A 22,118-nucleotide genomic window follows, 5' to 3' on the forward strand; every position below is an offset into this window, starting at 1 on the left:
TTTTCAATTATTCTGAGACCCTCACAGTATTCCAGTCCCTTTTCAAAACTCATCTCTTCTCCTCTTGGCTACTCATAGCCCACCCCCCATCAATCCATGCTGGTTGATCAAGTTTGATAGTCCTATACCCCCCACCCTTATATTGTAAAGCGATTTTGAGTCCTTGAAAAGCCCTATACAAATATAATGTATTATTATTATTATTATTATTATTATTATTATTATTATTATTATTATTATTATAATACTGACAGGTATCAGATCTTGCTGTGTAAAATAATCTTCCTGAGGTGTCACTTGTGATGTAGTCTGTGTGGTCTACAGTGAATGTATTCCTGACAGCCACAGTGATAAGAATCAAAGGTTCCCATAGGATTCCATAGAAAATGCATGCGGGTCATTTTTGACCCACTTATGGAAGCTTGGGGTAGTAATACAAAAACTACAATTTCTTAAAATGTAAATTTTAAATGTGAATGGCATGATATCCAAAACATGTTTTTTGAGGAATAGCTGGAATATGAAATGATAAAAAAATGTAATTACAAAGATACTTCAAGAAAACCACCTCACCGGGTCCAAAAAGACCCACTTATGCATCTAAGGGTTAAACAAACACATTTCTTTATGTGGAATAGATTTTCACATTGACCATCGGCAATGTGATCAGCAGAAACGGTCAAATGGAACCAAAACAGAAGGAAAATTATGGATGGCTGATTTAAATACCTATTTAGTTACTTCATTGTCACCCTGACAGCCCTGGTGTTTTGCTGTTTTCTACTTTATTAAGCCACAAAGATACCATGTCTACCAATATCCCTATGATAAAAGTATAAATTGAACAGGTTTGCATTTTTAAAAAAAAGAAGAAACCAAGGGGGTTTAAAGAGGCTTTTATTTAGAAGACGGCATTCAAAGAGACCTCAAATAAAAGAAACAACTCATTAGTATCACACTTCTATCTGGTCTAGAAAAAGAACACACCCCTTTATCATGCATCTCAACAATTAGTATTTGATGCCTCATTTAGGTGAAAAAAAAGGTTTAATTAATTACAGCTTAACATTATTTGTACACCAACAAAATCACTCCAGTTTAATATTTGCACATCTGAGTATAAGGCTAGAAAATAAGTGCAAGACATCTAAGCAACACTCTGCTAAATTACAAAGGAAGGAATATCCCGCAGCCCGTGCCTTTTCTCACATTACAAAAGTAAGTGGAAATTCCCCTTGATGTGATATTGATATTTATGTTTTGTGAAAAAAAAAAAGAGAAAGTCCGAAAAAACTGTGATTCGGCTGATTGGAGATGTGAAGAATGAATGCTGCTGTAGACGGGGCCAAACCATCCGGTTTTCTTTCTGGAAAGAGAGAATGACAACCCAGCGTTATACAGCAGAAAACAACAATCAAATGTGGCACTCCTGGCGGAGAAGCATGAATGTAAGCTATAAAATAAAGCACTCACCAATCTGGGCCTTCGCTGACATTTACATATTAGGGTCTATCAGAAAAGAAAAGCACATACATAAGTTACAGTGTCAAATTACATTTCATTTAGATGATTATTTTATCCAAGGCCACTTACAATACATATGATCTACACTTAACTTAAAAGGCTTTGTATCATGTATTTTTGGACATGTATTTATATTTATTCATAAGTATATTTTACACACATTTTGGCTAATCCTTACTTACCCCAGGCATATTGTTTGGGGGTCGAACCATGAGTGACCTTGCAGCTGTACTTTTCTCCCTCCTTGGGAGTGAAGGGCACGCTCTTGGTCAGATGGAAGCGCCAGTCCTTTTTGAAGGCCAGGTCAGTCTGCTCGGCGTTGCGGATTTCCTCATCACCCTTCATCAGCTGGATCATGATGTCAGGGGGGTGGAAGCCGCTCACATGGCAGATCAGGGTGTTAACCATCCCGAACTCTGCTGGGTCATGGCTATACACCATGACCTTGGGAGGAGCTAGAGGCAACAAAGAGACGGAAGTTAGGCCAAACAAAAAAAGAATCAAGTGATTGCTCCTACCACATTTACACCGAAAGGAACCTTCCATCTCAGTGAAAATGGCTACAAAAAATGACAATTGGGGAAATAACAAAATGTTTTTTCATCTGGAAGGTTTTTTTTCTGTTGAAGGTAACAAAGGTCAGGTAAAAAAAGTTAAAACATACTTGAATTGTTATTTTCTCAAATATAATTGTATTGTTTATATATACATTTTTTGCAATGTATTTATCAAAGTCTAAAAGAAAGCAAAGTAGAAGATTCCCACCGATAACAAACATGGCTGTCCAACTGTCCAAACTGACGTAAGGTAAATTGTTTGCCAATAATAATAAAAAAAACTGAGAGGACTTCACTTAACCGATTTGAGTTACTGTGGTGCAGAACATTTCTGAATTTAAAATATATATGTATTTTATTTTATTAAGCGCATATTGTATATTTGTAAAATGACAATAAAGTATCTATCTATATTGCATTACATCAAAAATGTAGATTGTTGAGGAGGAAATAACAATTAAAAAAATGCTTCTGGTGGGACACTTGGGAGAATACAAAACAAGGGCACTCAAAAGTTGAGTTCTCGTGGGAACTATCTTAGGTTTTAATGATGATTTGGAAATTCACCCTCTGGAGTTTTGTTTGTAAATCCTATGCCCATATAAAACCAGTGGAGGGCGCATTCATGGCCAGTTGGTATTACAGGAAATCGAAACTTAATTCAAATTGTTGAGGGGAATTCCACCGAAATAAAAACATGACCGGGCCGATCACGCAGACTGCGTGGGGCCTCATCTTGTGGAGGGGGCCTCACCTCGCGGAGGGGGCCTCACCTCGCGGAGGGGGCCTCATCTTGCGGGGGGAGCCTCAACTGAGCCGCAAATGCGGCGCACATATGCGCTTATGCGGCGAAATTAGTGTGGTATCGCCGCTGCGAGGCTCCACTAGCATCTGGGGCATCAAGTTGGCCAGGGACGGCCCTGATGACAAACATGTACAATATTTCTCTTTTGCACTTGACTCTTACATCAGTGTCTGGAGGTTTATAACAAGTAGCTTTTTTAAGATATAGCCTACACCTTACTATCTGCTTGTATTCTGTATATTACATTGTATATCCTGATTAGCGTTTAGCCTTTCAAGGATGACTTACTAGAGATACAGTTTATGGTATTTTACAGTAAAAGAACAAGGTTTAAGTTACAGCATCAAAACAAAAATACTTACTGTGATTGGCGTCATGTGCAAAGGTGACAGCTACCAGAGCTGCAAGGCAGAAAAGAAGCCTCATTTTCGCTTAATTCTCCTTTTGTAGTTTAACAGTAGCTGGAATAACAAAGACAAGTGTGTCTGCTTTGTCCGAACCACAGAACTAAAGCGAAAGTATAGAGCAGGGCAGATGTATATAAGCGCTGTAAAACCGCCCAGCCCAGCATCACAGCCAATCGTTAAATTACATCGCACTGTTGCCAGGTAAAATATGTCTGAACAGGTTTGGTCCTTTATGGATAGGAGAGTTTTGTGGAAAACTCCCTAAACATATCACCATCCTCATACAAAAAAAAGAAAAACTGCTGCTTACTTTGTTTTTTTTAAACAAGAATAGATGTAGGCCTACTTTAGTCCTGTAAATTAAAGGAGAATTGAAGATTCAGATTAATAATACAAATATAATCATAATATTAGTTATCATGCATTATTTTGTGTTGAAATAAACTTAGTGAAATCCAGAAGTAACAAGGCAGTATTTAGTCTAAGAAAAAAGCTCCTCCTTTAACAGCACCACCATTGTAGTGATAAACACTGAATCAGCAATAATAATACTCTAATAATATATACAGTATTGTCGAAATGGACTGTTGTACAGAATGAATTCTACTTTCACTTTTGGTAATTAAGGTACTTTTTGTTTCTAATACTTTTGTTCTTTAACCTCAGTAAGATTAAGTATTTCAGTGATATAGTATTTCTACTTTTTCTAAGATCTAAGTGCTGAAACCAAGAATGGTTTATATGCTAGTTTTGTGGGGTCATGTGATCGTATGCCTCCCTAAATGAAGCGTAACTCAAATCATCAGTACCCTGAGCCCTATAACTTAACCCACTCTCTTTAAACAACCTATTTTTGAATAAGTGAATGAAGTAATAGGGCTCTTTTTCTGAGCATTTTCAACTTGTTATTTCAAGCTTTGTAAATGTGTTTTTATGGTTTTGGTTTTCCCCTGCCACGTGAATTCTTCAATGAGGTAATGACAAAAAAGAAACTGAAATTAAGCATTACAAAATGTTTGGATATGAGTGCTTCTCTGAATCAAAATGTGTTTGTTTAAGATACACACCAATATCAAACTACAAGCAACTCAAAATCTTAATTGTTAATAACAATAAATAATCAGTTAAGGAGTTTGAATCTTTTCAAGTGAAAGTGCCTTGACGTTTTCTTGGGATTTTTGTAAAATGAAGCTTTGTTTTATTTTTATTTTGTAAGGGTTATTTGACTCTCCATAATGTGTTAAGGTGCTAGTATTGCCATGTTTTTTTATTGCAGAGGTTGTTGTATTTGGAACAAGGCCCTTATCTTAAGTCACATGTGTCACCCTGCTGAGTGGTAAAGCCTGTTTGGACTTCACACTCAGGCATTGTTTACTTTAAAACACTGTATTCCGTAAAACAATTAATAATCATTGACATTGAATGTAATGTAATGTGTTCTCTCTGTCTTGCCCAACCTCAAACTGTGTAATATTATCAACAATCCGCTTTACAGCATTGTTCATTGTAAAGGTTCAATAAAGTTTGTTGAACAAAAAGCGCTTGACTTTTTTTACTCAGTTTGGTGACGTCACCCCGGCGCAGCTTTTAACGCCAGTGTTTCCGTCTTCTCTTCTCCTGAAGCCACATAAACTACATTTCTTTTTCTAGCTGAGAAAACATTAGAGTGACATCATGAGTACTGAAAAATACCCCAGGACGTCTATTGAGGACGACTTCAACTATGGCACGAATGTCGCAACAGCCAGTGTCCAGATACGGATGGGTAAGTGATTTAATGTTTGGGCCGTGGTGTTTACAGCACCTAGCCTCGCCAGCTAACGCTAGCGTACACTACGTACTGTGGAAATATACAGTTCTTCTGTATTATAGCTATGGTAACAACCTTATATAACATCGGGATCCAAACAGTTTTTTAGCAATAAAACCTCTGGTTATCTTCTTCACACTGTACATTTTACATTTATATTGAATTGATATGCCATTCCTTGCACACTGAATGTAAATAATACCCTACTTATCCTACTACTAGCTGTCATTTTGCCCTTCATAGTGTTTATTTGTCAGTCAGTCTACAGATTTTTATTTTTCACGGTCAGCTTGTATATATTTGACATTTTTGTTCTGTTTTATTTTCTATTTTGAGATGTTTCTATTTCCTGACTGTCTGTTTATTTTCTACTCTTTATTTTTAAAATGATTTGCAATGCCTTTGTTTTAACATGCTTCTGTAATGAACAATGTTCCAAATTTGGGATCAATAAAGTATATCTTTGTATAATGTTTGCTTATGATTAGCAAAACCATTACAGTGACAATGTTGTTAGCATTAATCAACGTTTATCAAATCAAAGGTAATTTATATAGCCCACTATCACAAAACACGTTTGTCTTAGTGAACTTTGCATACACAAACAACAACATTGTAAGCAATAACATTACAGGAAAATAATAAAAAGACAAGATGGAGTGTAAAATACAAATAGAAATACAATTTAGTAATTGAGTTACAACAAAAGACAATAAAAATACAATAAAACTATAAAATAAAATACCATTAAATGTAGGAACCAAGAGGATGAACATAGGGAATAATCTGAAATCAACTCTAACTAAAGGCTTTGTTAAAAATAAAGATAAGTATAATATAATGTTGTTGGCTTGAAGGAACCACATGTTACCAACATTGACGTTACCACCTTCTTACAGGTCTAAAAACATATCCAGCTGTTAATAGTGGTTCACACCTGGTGGTATTTTCTCACACATAAGCAGTTGTTTCTGGTTTCAAATATTGAGTGTGGTTCTGTATTACTGTGTCTAACTTGCTGTGTTTGTTGATCAGACTTCCTGAGGAAGGTGTACACCCTGCTGAGTCTGCAGATCATCCTGACCACAGCCACCTCTGCCCTCTTCATGTTCTGTCAACCCATCAAGGACTTTGTCCACACCAGGTGAGGGTGGTCTGTTATACGTCAAGATGAAAAATGAGATTCATGACCCATGAAAGATTAGGGAACCATGGGCTTTTCTTCCATGAATGTCTGTATCCGTAATTGTATTTGCCACAAAAGTGAATATTTATTTGTTTGCTATATTTCACATAATCTTGGGAGAAAACTATTGTTCCTATTGCTTTGTTTTGGTGACAGTGAAAACTGGCAACAATGCACATTCGTTGCTAAGTAGGCTATTATACAACAATATCCAAGAGCAGACCTGGTACATGCTAAAGGTGAATTTAGCGCTAACAAAACACATATTCTCTTAGTTACTGCCATTTATATCACACAGCAAAATATCACACATGACTTGTGCTGTCATCCCATAACAGTAGGTTTAAATTCATAATATATATCTCGCGGTGTTTGCATGAAGCTTGTGTATTTCTGACTGTGACTTGGTTTCCTCCCCAGTCCTGCTGTGGTTCTGGTTTCGGCTCTGGGCTCTCTGGTTATACTGGTGGCCCTGGCCGTGTACAGACACAAACATCCAGTCAACCTCTACCTGCTGGCTGTGTTTGTAAGCCTTTTTTTAATAAATTCCAGTCTTTAGTAGTTCATTGTTTTATTTCTGTACACTGTGTATACAACCCTATCATGTATTTAAACGTTTAGTTGTGTTATAATAGATTAGCTGCTGATTGACATTCATCTTTACGGTAGCTTGTAATTATAGCTTTGGTTAGCTTGTGAGTTTCACCTATTGTGTCTTGTTTTCAGACTCTGCTGGAAGCTGTTTCTGTGGCCACAGCTGGTAAGTTTTATATTTATTTGATGATTCTGTCAGTTTCCATCTTTTTAGCCTGTTTTGAGATTGTTTGATAGCAGAGTTTTCCTCTCCACAGTGACCTTCTATGAATACTCCATTGTTCTGCAAGCCTTGTGCCTGACATGTGCCGTGTTTGCTGGACTGACAGTTTACACCTTCCAGTCCAAGAGAGACTTCAGCAAAATGGGCGCAGGGTGAGTCACGGCTCCTGCTCGGTTGTTTTAGCTGCAGTATCCCTCCTCCAGAGGGAGCTACCACCTGAGTTACAGTGTCTGATCTGTTCTCTTCCTTACAGACTGTTCGCCTGCCTGTGGATTCTTATCATTGCAAGCTTCATGAGGGTAAGTGACATCAATTTGTAATCTATTTAGTATTAAAACAATTAAAAGGGAGACAAAGAAGAAGCTTGCATTCAGAAAGAATAATGCACTGAGGGAGTTGTGAAGCAGTGGGCATGTTGCTAAAGTAAAGTATAGTATGATCCAACAGAGGGAAATAAATAAGCAAGTAGAGAGAAAAGGCTTCCGAAAGAAACAGTAGTATACAAATATAGATACACAGAAACTATAACAAAGGCCTATTTTAGTAAAAAATGTATTCGATTGACACCTCTTTGTGAATATGGAGATAAAAATGAGCCTCAAAAACAGACACCAAATAGGATACACATTCAGTATTCTACATCTTGAATAAAAGATCCCAAATCAACCTCCTACTGCACTTGCACTGCTACTTTCACTACTGTTAATGCAACGTAATTTAATCTGTACACCGCCACAACATCGCCTCTTTCCCGCACATCCGCCACACAATACAGAGGAAGCTGATGCCCTCTATTTGTAACAGTATTTACATTTAGCTATACTATGCCTGTATCATGTTGACTAGAGCCAAACTGTGTCCACAAGACCAATCTTTGCTACGTTTCAACAACATTGGAGTTTTTTGCATGGTTAATTAGGCTTGATGATGCCTTTACTTCATCAAAGTTTACCGCTCGGTGTTTAGCTTAGAATCCCACCAACACTGCTTGGGCACTATCTGCAGTGGAAAACTAAAAGAGATTAGAACCATGACTTTGTCAACTTTGCTACCATATTTTATTAATTGCCCAGCCTAAGAGTGGAAGCTGTGGATCAGGGTAGTCCAAATACTTGGGGGCATATACTGAAGAACACTGTCCATCTTGTTCCCCCTCTTCATGCTGACTCTGTGCTCCCTGCAGTTCTTCTTCCACAGCGACAGCACAGAGCTGATCATGGCTGGAGCCGGCGCTCTGGTCTTCTGTGGCTTCATCATCTACGACACCCACCTGCTGATGAAGCAGCTCTCCCCAGAGGAGCACATCCTGGCCTCCATCAACCTCTACCTGGACATCGTCAACCTGTTCCTGCACATCCTGCGTCTCCTGGATTCTATGAAGAAACACTGAAAAGTGCACTTTACCCAGCTCACTGGAAACCCACAGATATGCCTGTTATGTGATTGTGTTTATGTAACTTTCTCTCATTAAGTTGACCAAACATTTGATTTTAAAGAGGGAACCTGTCTGTGCTTGGTGAATTATTTGCAGGCGTCTGCATTACATACCTATATTTGTCTTACTATAGCTAATCGGGCTGTTTGTATTCAGTTAAGTAGATCTATATGAGTGAAGTTTTGTTCCGTCTGCAACCAAAATGTACACATAATATTATAAGGGAGCTTAAATCTGCATTACCTAATTTGATATAAAGCCCACTAGCACCCCCACCTGGCCTATTTGCAGCTCACTTAGAGTTATTAACACTATTCAATTCAGCAAGCGTTACTCAAACAGGAGGAAATATTACATTATTTAGCGACCATTTTCAGTGGCGGATTAATAGTTGAAGTACAATGCACCTATATTGCACAGAGAAAGCCAATGTTAGATTTATCTTTTTCATGGGGTTTGTTGACAATAGGATTAATATATTGTATCACCAGGCTTTTCTTTTGAAATATTGAGATATATATTATATACTATACTTGAATTGTGACACATATGCCCTGACCTGGAAATGTTTTGTGCTGTAAGAACGGATCACAGTTGATAGAAAAATATGTTATCATATGGGGCATTAGTGGACACTGTAACAAATTTAGAGTGCATTTATTTTCCATAAGTAGGTATTATAGTGGGGTTTCACGTCTATTATTACATATTTTCTCGAACTTAATTTACGACTATTTTATAATGCTGTTACATATTCAGCAAGAAGATGACACATTCTATATTCAGTTTACTAAAGTGCATTCCTGGGCTTATTAATTTATCTTTGATTGTACTTATTTAATATTGTAAATGTAACAGTGTACAGTTTAGTACTGTATTTAGTAAAGAGACAAATCTGAAGGCTTTAGAGATTTTACACAATTCTGTTCCTCCATGTATTCTCCAGAATTGGGTAACAGATAAATATTATGAAGATAAACTGTTATATATGAATGATGTTCCAAACTACAGTGCATGTCTTGAATGAGATGTTATCAACTATTAGTTTTTTACTGGACTAACAGCAGATTTATGTCTTTCTGTCATGGTGTAATGTTTAAAATTAATTACTGATCTCTTATTGCCCTTTAACTGCTTAATACTCTGCTGTTAAACATTCTTTATGGAGTTGTCACAGTGATGTGAAAATAAAGAGTGCTATATTTTCCAGATGGGAAAAGTATGGGGGAAAAGTATCCGAGCAGTGTTAAATAAATTGATTTGTTTCCATCTATTTTTGTATTTTTTCTTGAGTTCTGCTTGGCCATCTTTTAGCTATACATTCAAAAGATGTCCTACCAAACAACAGCAGAAAACAAATGATTGAATTATGACTTAAGTTACTTTAAAAAAATCTTACCCTATGTTTTAAAAATAATGTAGAGGATATACCAGCTGACTTAAGTGAAGTGAGGACACTTGCTGATCAATACCACAAAACCACATCCATGTCAAGGGCTAGCGCCTAGCGGCGGGGTATATCTTATATTGTTGTCAAAGTAAAAAAAATAGTATCTGGATGAGGCTGAATCTCTTATGATATTTGCAATAACAAACCTGAATGTATTATCCTTATGATAATTACAATGAATACTAATACCCCTGTACAGTAGCCTATGTTGCACAGATCATTTTCACAGAACATCATTATATAGACGAAATGTACATTAATAAAGTTAAAAAGTTCAAAATGTACCCATTGAGATAAAACAAGACACACAATGTCAATAAAGACATATTAGGATAGAATGATCAAAGTATCAGAATAACTGTATTCGTCCCACAGAGGGGACATGTACATTACAGAAAGTAAAGAGCCGTAGCTTAATATTGATTAATATATATTAAAGGTACAAGTAGAAGTTACACAATTTAAAAAATACACATCCAAGTATTAATTGTGTATAAAGGAAATATATGGTTTTATAACTTTATACATTCCCCATAAATAAGAATATAAACATCATTTATAAACAACATGCTGTTGAACGCAGCCCAGTTGGTGTACTACCACTTCACCCCTACGTCATTTCCTTTTGAAACCATCTCCGAGAGTTTTGTCCAAGATGGCGTCAACGCAGTTAACGGATGAGGAGCTTTTCTCCGAATTAAAGCACTTTGGTTTCACTCCAGGACCGGTTACCGAAAACACTCGGCCGGTGTATCTGAAGAAATTGAAGAAGCTTCGCGACGAGCAACAGCAGCGGGGCTCCAGAGCCGGTAAAACCCGTAGCACCGGGGCCATTCACAGCCCCAGCGGCGGAGGCAACACGGCGGGATCCAGGCCAGCCAGCCATGACGTCACGCACCTGAGCTCCAGCAGGAGACCGGGCAGGAAGTCCTCCGTCCTGGGCTTCAGCTCCGACGAGTCTGACGCTGAAACTCCAGTCAAAAGAAAAGGCCTCAATCACAGCAGTAGGGCAGACGGGAGCCCCGGGTTCCCACAACATCCGAAGATAAGGCCGACAACACCGAGTGTAGCTAACAAGAGTCAGTATGGCGCTACGCTAAATAGCACCAATTCTTCCCCGGGTCCGGGCAGACAGAGGGGAGTCTCGCTGGGCTGGGGGGTCCGGGCCAGATCAAGCCCTGAGGCGGAAGGGAAGGATTACGACGAATCGGGGGACGAGGATGATTATGAGGGGGAAATAGAGAAACACTCTCGCTCTTTAAATGGTTGTGGGGCGTCTCACTTAAACACTAGCAAGCTAGCTGGGGATTACTCAGACTCGGACGAGGAGGAGGTCCGGGGCCCTGGTGTCGGAGACCAGCAGCAGGAAAGGTTGGTGCCTAACGTGAGACGGAGTCACCCCAAAGCCGAGTTTGCTTTCCACGTAGTGGGCCGAGGGTCCCAGACGGGAGGGGCAGCCAGACAGGTTAACCCGCCTGAGGGTTTAAATATGGTCGGGAACCGGAGGGAGGAGGGGGAGGGAGGCGAGGGGAAGAGAAGGGATTCAGACACGCCGGGAGGCTTGAGGAGCCACACCGTTTCTCCCAGGAAGACCATATACGTGTCCCTCGCAGAGAACCATGGAGGAGAGGCCGGTAAAAACAACCACGTCGACGGGGAGGACGGAGCCTACAGAAGCAGTCGGTTCGCCATTGGGTTGAGACCGCGCTTCTCCAACTACAGCAGTCTGTCCCAGACCTACAGGAGCAACCACTCAAACCACACTGCCCCCAACCACTCATACAGCCAGGCGGTGCTGAAGCAGAAGCTGTCTGTCCCGGAGGATGAGCTGCTCCAGCAGTTTAAGAGAGAGGAGGTCGCCTCCTCTGGAAGCTTTAGTGCTCACTACCTGTCCATGTTCCTGCTCACAGCAGCCTGCCTCTTCTTTCTGCTGCTGGGCCTCATGTACCTCAGGATGAGGGGCTCTGGGTCCTCGGAGGTGGATGAAGTCAGTAAGTATCTGACAACATGAGCAATTTAAGCTTTTCCATTGTTTATCCCCTGAGCATAAAGTATGTATGCAGGTCTTACAACATGTTGCCTCCTCTCCACAGTGATTGTGTGACAATAATTGAAAGAGCTATGTACTCCATGTAAACAGAGCAGCTGAACAACTGCACAGCCATGTATTCAAGTTTATTGGCACTTAGAACAATGATCACATTGTATATCTGAAGAAATGCTAAATAAAACAGATGCATAATTGTCATAAACCTACTTTCAAGTCTAGTAGCATGCATATAGTTTCAGCACAGACAGGACAGAAATGCCAACATTTCTGCTCCCACAGCTTGTTCCTAGACAAGACATCAGCCTCCAACATGATCACCTTTTACCTTACTCCCAGGTCTTGACTCGTGTAACCAGTGACAGTATTTTACTAGCAAACTTGAGGCAAACATAGATCAGTGTGCACAATCCTGGTTTAAATCTATTCTCCCTGCAGATGCAATCCCTCACTAGATTTGCTTCATAATTGTCAGAGCCAGATATCTGACAGGAACATTATCCATAACTCTTTTAAGAAATGTTTGTCCAACTCTTTCCCCAAACTCACTGTAGATGGTGGTGTTTCTGTTGTGTTTGTAATCAAGCAGTGTACTATTTTACCATTTAAGTACCCACACTTACACCATCCTCCTTGATCTATGGATGAATAGAAATGTCTAGACTTTCCTGCATTTAAACAACTTAAAGAGTGAGTGCCCAGGAAGTCTGACAGTGCGAAGTGTTGACCACATTTCCAATTCAACAAGTATACAAGGACTCTTAAACACACTAAGTGCAGACTTCAGCTTAGTGTGCAAACTTCATCAGACTCTGTTCGGATAATTACCCATAATGCCAATCAATATCCACAATGAATAGAAACCAAATAAAATGTTAACCAATAGTAGTAATGCTCCCATGGCTTACAAACCTTTCTGCCAGTTTCCTCACAATATTCCTTTGTTTTAGTCAAAATACAAACAGAGAACTTCACAGTGAACTTTTAATGTATTAATCATTTGGTTCTACTTGCAGGATATAAACAAACATATCATCATATATCATGTTTTCTTTAATATTAGGTAGGAACATCATGTATAGATAGTGGTACATTTGACGTTTCAGTGAAGTGTGCTTCAAAATAAATATAAAAAATGTTTTAGCTTTAATAAAAGTGACCCTCTTACACATACAGTATGATTCAGCAGTGAATTAATGAATGGTTATGAGTGATTATGATCAATGCAGGTAACACTGCTCCAAGGGCTGTCCTGGTGTGGTGAGCTTTCATGTACAGACACTGACTCACATGCTAAGTGATGTGTGAACTACACTCACATTCCACAGTCTCCAAACGTGCCATCTTATTGTAAAACACCAAGTTTTTCCTTCTACTACACCAGCTTGTGCCTTTTTAAATGTGCGCTGTGTTAGCTTTAAAGTGTGATTGTAGTGACCACGCTAATGTTTCCTTCTTCCTCTCTTTTATTGCAGTTAAGAGCCACCCTTTTGGCAGCAAGTTTGACGAGTTGTATGTAAGTATATTCTCGTGACACCCCTTGTTCTGTCAGGCAAAGTTTGTGATCAACATATCGAGAACAGGAAGTGTACTGTCAACTAGGGATGTCCCGATCCGATCACGTGATCGGGGATCGGAGCCGATCACGTGATTTTCACGTGATCGGGGATCGGGAGAAAAAAATCGGGGATCGGATTTTTTTTTTTTTTTTTTTTTTTTATAAAATATTTTTATACATTTTATTTAATGTTACAAAACAAAAATGACCATGTTCACGTCTTAAAGTCTCCTGAGGCCTTAGTTTTGGGTTAAAATTACACAACATCATGTATGTGTTGCTTCTTTTGGGCTTGTTTTCATAGACCTGGTTGCTTATTTCTCTCAAATCTGGCAACAGAGTGGGCGCAGTGTCTAATAGTAGCAGTAAGCTAACAAGAGGCTACGTTCAGCTGGTGACTCGGGAGTCGGGACAGAGAAAATGTCAGGAGTTTGGAAGTATTATAAAATTGAAAGCGAAGGCAGTGTAACAGCCAGATGCAATGTTTGCAAGGCGGAGGTTCCGCGTGGTGGAAAGAACAGAGCTATGTTCAACATGACCAATCTAATACAAACACCACCAACAACAACACGACGAGTACACAGCGGCCACTCAGGTAACGGCACTGAAACAACCGACACTTTCAGAGACTTTTAAAAGGAAAGAGAAACTACCCCAGAATAGTGAAAAGGCCAAAAAAATAACAGCCAAGATAGCTGAATTCATCGCGTTGGATGACCAGCCGTTATCTGTTACCTTTTTTTTCCTCTTAATGCATTGCATAAAGATCGGATCGGGAAAAATCGGTATCGGCAGATTGTCAAAATCAAATGATCGGAATCGGATCGGGAGCAAAAAAAGGTGATCGGGACATCCGTACTGTCAACCGTAATCCTGGAATCAGAAAGACATTTCTCCTTTGTTAATGAGTTCCTGGGGTAGAGTAAACTGTCCCAGAAGCAGTGCTACCCACCTTGCTTTCAACCTGGGTTGACTACCTAAACTGATACAGAATACAACATTTATTTCAATAAGCTAACAAAATATTGAGCGTCCATTGTAAAGATGTCCACAGCAGATCAGAGCCTTTTTTTATTGCTACAATAAAGCAGATAAAAATCAGATTTACGCTTATGTATCATCTTCAGCTTGCTTTTAGTGGAGCAACACTCATAACACAGTGCAGCCCCCTGCCGCACATGCAAGTGAACATTTTAGTGTGCAATTTTTGAAAGTTATTTGGGTGTGTTGTGTTGTTTGGCAAAGTGCATTAAGTCAATAAGTTCTGATGCCTATTATAATTGGCAAAGAGATGTGTAGAAAGCAATCAGGTAGCAACAATTCGATATGTAGACGTCACTGAACATCACTTTGACCATTTGTAATGACACGTTCCCAGCAGCAGGTTGTTGTAGCTGTCACTCACTGATGTTCATCTTGGAGTCACTTGATCACAGGCCACAAATATATCTGTTGTCTTGTTGAGGGGCTTTCTGTAGCCACTGCCTATACTCATCCAAACCTCTAGCAACACTGTACAGCCACGAGTTGTCTGTTTCTATAGTTCAGACAAAGTGTGATGGCTTATAGCATCACATCGCAACATTCCAGTGTAACTTTCATTCATACAAAATTAAAACTGTGATTTGTGTTTATTGTTTGCAGAACAAGACGGAGAAGGACCTGATCCTCAAGCTGCTGCTCAACCTGCATGACCACCTGGCCCAAGTCGCTGGTAGCTACTAACTCTCTGCACTTCACTGTGTGGCCGCTGACTGACTGAAACTAGAGCTGTGTGAAGGACATTAAAGAACCTTTTATACGATACATTGTCAAATGAGCAAGAGAGTTCATCAATCAGACTAAGCTGGGGATAGCAGCTTTAACATTACACAATTAAATTATCCTGGGAACTGCTAGGCCATACAGCCCAGTGTCTGGTTATTAAAAGTATTTATGGCTACATAAAAAAGATTTATTGTGTTTTTCTTCACTGACACTGTTTGATATATATTGTGATTGCAGGTCAGTATGACTGTGGAGACCAGCAGCATCTAAACAGGAGCCTGTCCATGGCAGAGGCATCTACGTATCTACGGGTACGTTCAAACACATCTGAAACTGCGGTCTAACTATCAGATATTTCACACTGCACAATCAGGTTTGGGCTTCATGATGGCCTTGGAAGTCTTGAAATGTGCATATCTGGGAGCTTGTATTTAGAGGGTTGCTTTAAAGCACTACAGTAGAGTGTATTTTACGTCTGTTTTCTTCTGATTTACATGTTTTAAATCCTGTCTGAAGGCAGGATATGAGAGTGGTGCTGAATTACAGTGGAGAGAAAAGGAGGCGCAGTTTAAAAAAAGCATCGCTTTTTTCTTTTCGCTCCAGATGATAGATCTTTCCCCATAGGGAGATTTATTTTCACTCCACAAAAATCACAATTGTATACACAACCCATTTAATACACACAGTCTTGCCAATACGTTTTTCCAGTGTTTCTGCAACTTGAGCTACGAGGTGTGCAATGAAGTACAGCATTCACCACATTTACTATGAAGCAAACTAATGTGTTTTCTCTCAGCGAAAGCAGAGCTTATAAGGAATCAAAGAGAGCATTAAGAGAGGGAAAGCTGACTTAAGGGCCACACATGTGGAAACACATTTGTCCTGTTCCTCTTATCAGTGTGGTGTGTTGTGTTCAGTCTCAGAATCAGGACTTCGATGGCTTCATTGAGACCTCTCTGGAGTGGATCATCAAGACAGGCCAGGATGTTGGGATCAGGTAACACAAGATATCCATACTCATGCTGATCACAGGCCTTAAATGGGACATATTTACTCACTCTGCATGTGTGTGTGTGTGTGCAGGCTGACAGGGCAGGTCGCTGACGAGCCTCTGACTGATGTCTCTGAGATCTCTCGGCTGGAGTCCTCGCATCCCAAGATGCCGTTCACATGCCGCTTCCGCAGAGCCTTCCTCACCGTCATCAGCAGAGTCTCCCTCATTGCAGTTGGTGAGTTAAGCCACAGGTCATTAACAACAGCAAGCCTGAGTTGTGCATTGTAGATCACAGATAAATAGATTATGTTGATAAGTTCAACTACACCTGATACAGTCGTCCTGCCACTGTCACTAAAGATGAATGATGTCACTAAAAGACAGTTTAAAGAACCAGATTGGGCTTGTAAATAAAGAAAAAACAAGAGAACAAAAAGGCCTTATATATGAATTTGTTGCTGCTCATAAAAGTTAGCATAATCCAAAATCTAGACAACTTATGAATATATATTTCAATTGTTCTACATTGAGAAACATATAAGTATCTAATATGAAATCTATGTTTTATGTGTTTATTAGCAAACAGTCTGATTTTTTTTTTTTATTAAAATGATTTTCCTTGATACAATTTCAATACTTTTATCATTATTTTATCATTTAAACGTGACTTTCATAACGTTTTATCTTTGTTTTTTTCAAAGATTTTAAGGAAATCAAATATGTAAAGATACTCCAAGAAATGACACAAGTAAAACTACCAATGTAGGCACTGTCTGACCTTTTTTTATCTTACATGTTCAAAGCGGTTAAAATTGGCATCTAATAAGATTTCTAAAACATCAAAGACAAAACCAGGGAATGGACCAAAAAGCTGCTTAACTGTTTGTTATTATTTTAATTATAAACTCATCCATCCATTTACCAAACCCTGTGTCCTAATCAGGACCACATGGTTGAGTTATTAATTATTTACAGTGTCTTTTTGATGTTAACAAAGCTGTGGGTTGTAACGGTATACTGCTATTATCATAGACCAATCTTAGATCTCACTGTAATGGCAGAACCAGTGGAAACACCAGTGTAATCACTCATTTGTTCCACCAAGCAGCAGTGTAATCAGCTTTTTAGTTGCTCTGTCTTTAACCTGTGGATCCTGTGTGTGTGTGTGTGTGCAGTGGTGGGTTGTGTGTGGAGCGTGGTCTGCTACATGAAGTTTCGCTGGAGGAGAGAGAAGGAGGACACCCGGCAGATGTATGACATGGTGGAGAGGATCATCGGTAAGGAGCAGCACACACTCAGCACACTGACTACAGCAAGTATTAACACACAGATTAGGAAGAAGATGATGATTTTAATAACATGAACTACGTCTACACAAAGACATTAAATGATATACTCTGTTTGTTTATTAAAATGTTATCTATTTATGTGTATGTCCCGGTGATTTCCTCATGCTTTTATCCTTCTTCCATATTATGTTGTTTAGATGTGTTGCGAAGCCACAGTGAGGCTTGCCAAGAGAACCAGGACCTGCAGCCGTACCTGCCCATCCCCCACGTCAGAGACTCCCTGGTTCAGCCTCAGGACCGGTCAGTAACAAAACACTGCCACAGCTTGATCTTCTGCGTCTAAAAAAAACGGTGTCAACTAACAGCACCTATAGATAAATTACGTCCGGTGAAGAAGGTGTTTAAATATCCCTAATATTTTACAGGAAGAAAATGAAGAAGATTTGGGAGCGAGCTGAGAAGTTCCTCGCAGCCAATGAGTCCAGGATTCGGAAAGAGACTCAGAGGATCGGGGGGGCTGACTTCCTGGTCTGGAGGTGGATCCAGCCGTCTCTCAGTTGTGACAAGACGTCCTCCATGAACTCTAAAGTCTGGCAGGGAAAAGGTAAGACACTTTTTCTTCAAGCATTACTGAGCATTTCAAACCATCATCGCCCTCAACATTTCCTGGTAGAAAATGTCTTGTAAACAACCTTCTTCTGAGGGCATGTTCTTTATGGAAACGCACATTATCTCCTTGTTGCATACGGTGACTAGACTGATGCAGCTGTGTGTTCTGATACACTAATCAAAGATTTTGTCTCTCCTCTTCAGCTTTCCCTCTGGACCGGAGAAATTCCCCCCCCAACAGCCTGACTCCATGTCTGAAGATCAGAAACATGTTTGACCCGATCATGTGAGTACCTGACTCTGCTGCTTGTTTGACCTGCTGAAGCGCTACCAAACTTCTCCCCGAGTTAACTTCCTGTTTGTAACCTCTTGGTGTTTTCAGGGAGGTTGGGGAGAACTGGGATCTAGCCATCCACGAGGCCATCCTGGAGAAGTGCAACGACAACGACGGTATCGTCCACATCGCTGTTGACAAGAACTCCCGAGAGGTAAGCGCTGTCCTACGAAGTGATGTCACACCTCTGACCTGTCGGCTGCAGTGATGTCACACCGTGCTTCTTGCTCTCTCCCCAGGGCTGTGTCTATGTCAAGTGTCTTTCTGCAGAGCACTCGGGGAGAGCCTTTAAGGCACTTCACGGCTCCTGGTTTGATGGTAAGTCCGGTCGTGTGTCTCATTTCCTCTGGTTCGGCCTGATTAGACTCATTCTGTTACCTGGTCCTTTTCTCAGATGATGCGCCACTTAAAACTTAAGATGACGGGCAATCTGTCCTGTGTTTTGTTGTCATGAATCCCCCTTGAACATCAGTGGTCTGCATTGTTTTAACTCTACCCGCTAGGAACAGCTCAGCTTCCTATGAGCCTCTATTTATCAAGTGCTTAACTGCTAAATCTTCCAACAAAATCAAAACCTCTCTAGCACTACTGATGATAAAAACATCTCCAAATTATCCTGATTCATTCACCATTCAGGTGCTCTTCCTCAGTCACCATTTCCATCAGTTAGCAGCTAACAGTACTTGCTGTATGTTTAATGGAGGATGAGAAATGAGTTATCATTTTAGCATTATCGGTTCCCCTGTCTCAAAGCTAACAGTTTTTTTAATGTGTTTTTGGTTAGATGCCTGAAATAATGTTGGTGAGATTTTCACCTTTTTGTTCTACGACATAAAAAACGTCAGATTAAACGCGATCACATGTCCGCTTTTAGCTTAGCTGTGGTGACGCGCAGACATGCAACAGTAATGTATATAGTTTAAAGCCTATCTTTAGTGCTTAACTTCTGGCAATTGCATTCATGCTTTAGAAAACCATAGTGTTGTTAATGTGTGGGGAATATCCTGCTGAACAAAAAGGTGTAAGTATCATTATCTTGTGTTTGCCGCAGAGCAATTTCCTGCAATATTACAAAATCCAATGATAGAATCCCATTGGCTTTATGTAGAAGTCGCCTTTGCGATGCTAACTTCTGGGTCAGCCTCCAAAAATATTATAGCCAGTGACGGACTCTTGCTTTTGGTTCAACAGGTAAGCTGGTGACTGTGAAGTATCTGCGTTTGGACCGATACCACCAGCGCTTCCCTCAGGCCCAGGGCAGCAGCACGCCTCTGAAGGCCTCCAGCCCCCCCCTGAGCACCACAGGCACCATGAACACTGTGCCGCGCCTGCAGCACCGCGGCGCCGGCAACTCTTCAGGCTTCTCATGAGAACAGCTTTTTATTTAACCGATCTCCTCTGTGCCCTCCCAGCATGACAGCACCAGTCTGCTGCTACTCCTTCACTGCTTTTTTAAAACGGGGAAGACTCCAGTCTGTTGTCTCGGGAGAGCTTTTTTTTTTTTTCATCATCGGATCGCAAGAGAAGTTGTTGAGCAGTGCAGTGTTTGTTTTTCAATAATCTTTGTATTAAAATGTCATGGATTTTACTAAGGAAGCAAAGTTCTTCTGGGATATTTAAGATGTGTGCAGAGACTCCAACCCTCCCTCCTTCTCTTCCACAGTCTAACTGACGCCATGATGGAGTTCATTTGGAAATGGCTGCATGTATGTAAGCTTTCAATTACAGCACAGTGTGGGTGTTGTTTTCTCGATGTTCCCTGTTATTATTCTGATTATTATTATTATTATTATTATTATTATTTAGTCAAGCGAGAAAGACATGGACAGACTTGTAGAGGGTGTGCTGTAAATACATGTGAATGCTGGTGCAAGCTTTATTACATCCTCTGTATTAAAAGCAAACCATAAGCTCAAATTTCTCTTGCTGCTCACATCTGTATCCAGAGGCTGCAGCAGCACCCAAAGCAGAGCAGGGGTAACCGTGGCGATGCTGACTCAGCCTCTGTTGTATTCCATGTATGGCCTTTTTCTCTTCCCTTTTGTCTTTGATTTTGTTTAAGCATCCAACTTTTGTGCGATGTGACAGAATCAGGGAGTTTTAACAGTCACCTGAAGCTTTCTCCAGATATAATCCAATATATTCCCAAATTATTATTGTTTTTTTTCATTATGTTTATTATTTACCTCTTTCCAAGTCGGGTCATTTTCACTGTTGGCGTGTCCCCTCATATTTCCATACCTGTTCTAAGCAAGTGCTGTCATCTCTGTGAGTGTGTGTGTGAGTGTGTGTGTGTGTGTGTGTGAGCGACAGACCAGACTAGCACAGGATTTTTCATGTCCAGTTTACAATCTGCTCTTCAAGTGAGACGGATGTTTTTTTGTTCATGATAGAACCTGATGCTGTCACTTCTTCTTTGATCAAATCAGCCTATTGTTATGATGCTACCACTCTCTTATAAGGAGTACTGTGAGGATGTCGACACCTTTAACTCCCAAATATTCCGACCCCCCCTGTAAGGAGACTGTACTGAATTACGGATTCCTGCCTGTGTGTTCTTACAGCACCCGTGTATTCAGAAAAGTTGACAGACATATTTTTTTTTAAATGCAGTGTATTGAAAGTTGGATTCAGTGTTTGCAGTGTGAACTTGTACAAATGCACATTTCAAATGTTCAAAAACAACCCAACTGTGCCTTAAATTTGTGCTTTAAAAAGAAGAAGACTGGCACTGCAGAATGTACTGGATTTAAGAAATGATTGAACTGTTTAAAGGGTGAGTAAGGCCTGCCATAGATGTAGTTTTGGTAGAGTTTGACATCTTCAGATTTTGGTATTTTGTAGCAGTTTACTTTGATATTAAACCAAATGCTTCTCTCTATTTATTATTATTATTTTGTTTAAATCAGCTGTGGTGTTGTACTATTTTAATGTCACTAGACCAGTTACACACGTGTCATAACTTTTCTTTCATCGAGGGTCGACCTTACATCCACTTCCAAACAATTGTCAGGATGTGTAAAATGACAAAATAAAGTGAACACTTTCCGAAATAAGCCAGTCGATAGTGCATCACTGTAATCTATTTTTGTACGTCTCAGCCCACACTGACTGTAACGAGGCTGAATGTAAATGTTGGTTACACGTGATGACACTTCTCCAGCCTTGTGCGTCACCTTTAAATGCATCCTAAATGAAAGCATTATTTTCCTCTGTATTTTATGTAAACACTGTACATTGATATAACTGTAACATGTACTATTATATGCAGCTTTATTTCCATTACATTGTATGTTTGGGGTATCCCTAACCTGCTAGCCAGAGGGGGGGGAGGTGTACAATACTACAGACATTTAAGAAGACACAGACGTTTTAATGTAATTTGTCAATTGTACAAACAGCTCAAATTAAAGGTTTATTAGGAGTTTTTAAATTGTGCTTGTTGTGCTGGTTTTATGTGCACACGTGGGGCAGGAACATTCTAGAAACAGCCTGTACTTTAGCGTTTACTCTTCTATGACAAGGCTGT

The 22,118-nt window shown here is 39.9% G+C and overlaps 3 protein-coding genes across 3 annotated transcripts; 2 read left to right on the plus strand and 1 right to left on the minus strand.

Annotated features, from left to right (window-relative positions):
• Positions 1-880: 880 nt before the first annotated feature.
• Positions 881-3,460, minus strand: LOC117483077 (beta-2-microglobulin-like). The gene is made up of 4 exons (XM_034131237.1): positions 3,249-3,460; positions 1,707-1,979; positions 1,474-1,509; positions 881-1,366 (listed from the first exon to the last, which is right to left on the minus strand). Exons 1-3 carry the CDS (start codon positions 3,310-3,312, stop codon positions 1,496-1,498), a joined length of 351 nt encoding a protein of 116 aa, XP_033987128.1. The 5' UTR covers positions 3,313-3,460; the 3' UTR covers positions 881-1,366; positions 1,474-1,495.
• A 1,396-nt stretch (positions 3,461-4,856) lies between these two features.
• Positions 4,857-9,814, plus strand: tmbim4 (transmembrane BAX inhibitor motif containing 4). The gene is made up of 7 exons (XM_034131236.1): positions 4,857-5,058; positions 6,139-6,247; positions 6,710-6,815; positions 7,016-7,049; positions 7,141-7,258; positions 7,360-7,405; positions 8,290-9,814. The coding sequence occupies exons 1-7, from the start codon at positions 4,968-4,970 to the stop codon at positions 8,494-8,496; spliced, it is 711 nt and encodes a 236-aa protein (XP_033987127.1). The 5' UTR covers positions 4,857-4,967; the 3' UTR covers positions 8,497-9,814.
• A 762-nt stretch (positions 9,815-10,576) lies between these two features.
• Positions 10,577-22,022, plus strand: lemd3 (LEM domain containing 3). Its single transcript, XM_034131336.1, has 13 exons — positions 10,577-11,982; positions 13,514-13,554; positions 15,241-15,310; positions 15,601-15,674; positions 16,281-16,360; positions 16,447-16,592; positions 17,533-17,634; positions 17,844-17,946; positions 18,072-18,250; positions 18,460-18,541; positions 18,638-18,743; positions 18,829-18,907; positions 19,781-22,022. Exons 1-13 carry the CDS (start codon positions 10,647-10,649, stop codon positions 19,957-19,959), a joined length of 2,577 nt encoding a protein of 858 aa, XP_033987227.1. The 5' UTR covers positions 10,577-10,646; the 3' UTR covers positions 19,960-22,022.
• The last annotated feature ends 96 nt before the right edge of the window (positions 22,023-22,118 follow it).

The sequence above is a fragment of the Trematomus bernacchii genome, unplaced genomic scaffold, assembly GCF_902827165.1.
Source record: "Trematomus bernacchii unplaced genomic scaffold, fTreBer1.1, whole genome shotgun sequence".
Taxonomy (NCBI): Eukaryota; Metazoa; Chordata; class Actinopteri; order Perciformes; family Nototheniidae; genus Trematomus; species Trematomus bernacchii.

Bases quoted from the DNA above. Each gene is read 5' to 3' on its own strand.
- LOC117483077 (XM_034131237.1), bottom strand. From the start codon at position 3,312: ATGAGGCTTCTTTTCTGCCTTGCAGCTCTGGTAGCTGTCACCTTTGCA. The intron at 1,980-3,248 runs GTAAGTATTTTT...TGTTGCCTCTAG, and splicing joins TGCACATGACGCCAATCACA to CTCCTCCCAAGGTCATGGTG.
- lemd3 (XM_034131336.1), top strand. From the start codon at position 10,647: ATGGCGTCAACGCAGTTAACGGATGAGGAGCTTTTCTCCGAATTAAAG. The intron at 16,361-16,446 runs GTAACACAAGAT...GTGTGTGTGCAG, and splicing joins GGCCAGGATGTTGGGATCAG to GCTGACAGGGCAGGTCGCTG. The intron at 17,947-18,071 runs GTCAGTAACAAA...AATATTTTACAG, and splicing joins CTGGTTCAGCCTCAGGACCG to GAAGAAAATGAAGAAGATTT.
- tmbim4 (XM_034131236.1), top strand. From the start codon at position 4,968: ATGAGTACTGAAAAATACCCCAGGACGTCTATTGAGGACGACTTCAAC. The intron at 5,059-6,138 runs GTAAGTGATTTA...TTTGTTGATCAG, and splicing joins CAGTGTCCAGATACGGATGG to ACTTCCTGAGGAAGGTGTAC. The intron at 7,406-8,289 runs GTAAGTGACATC...TGCTCCCTGCAG, and splicing joins TCATTGCAAGCTTCATGAGG to TTCTTCTTCCACAGCGACAG.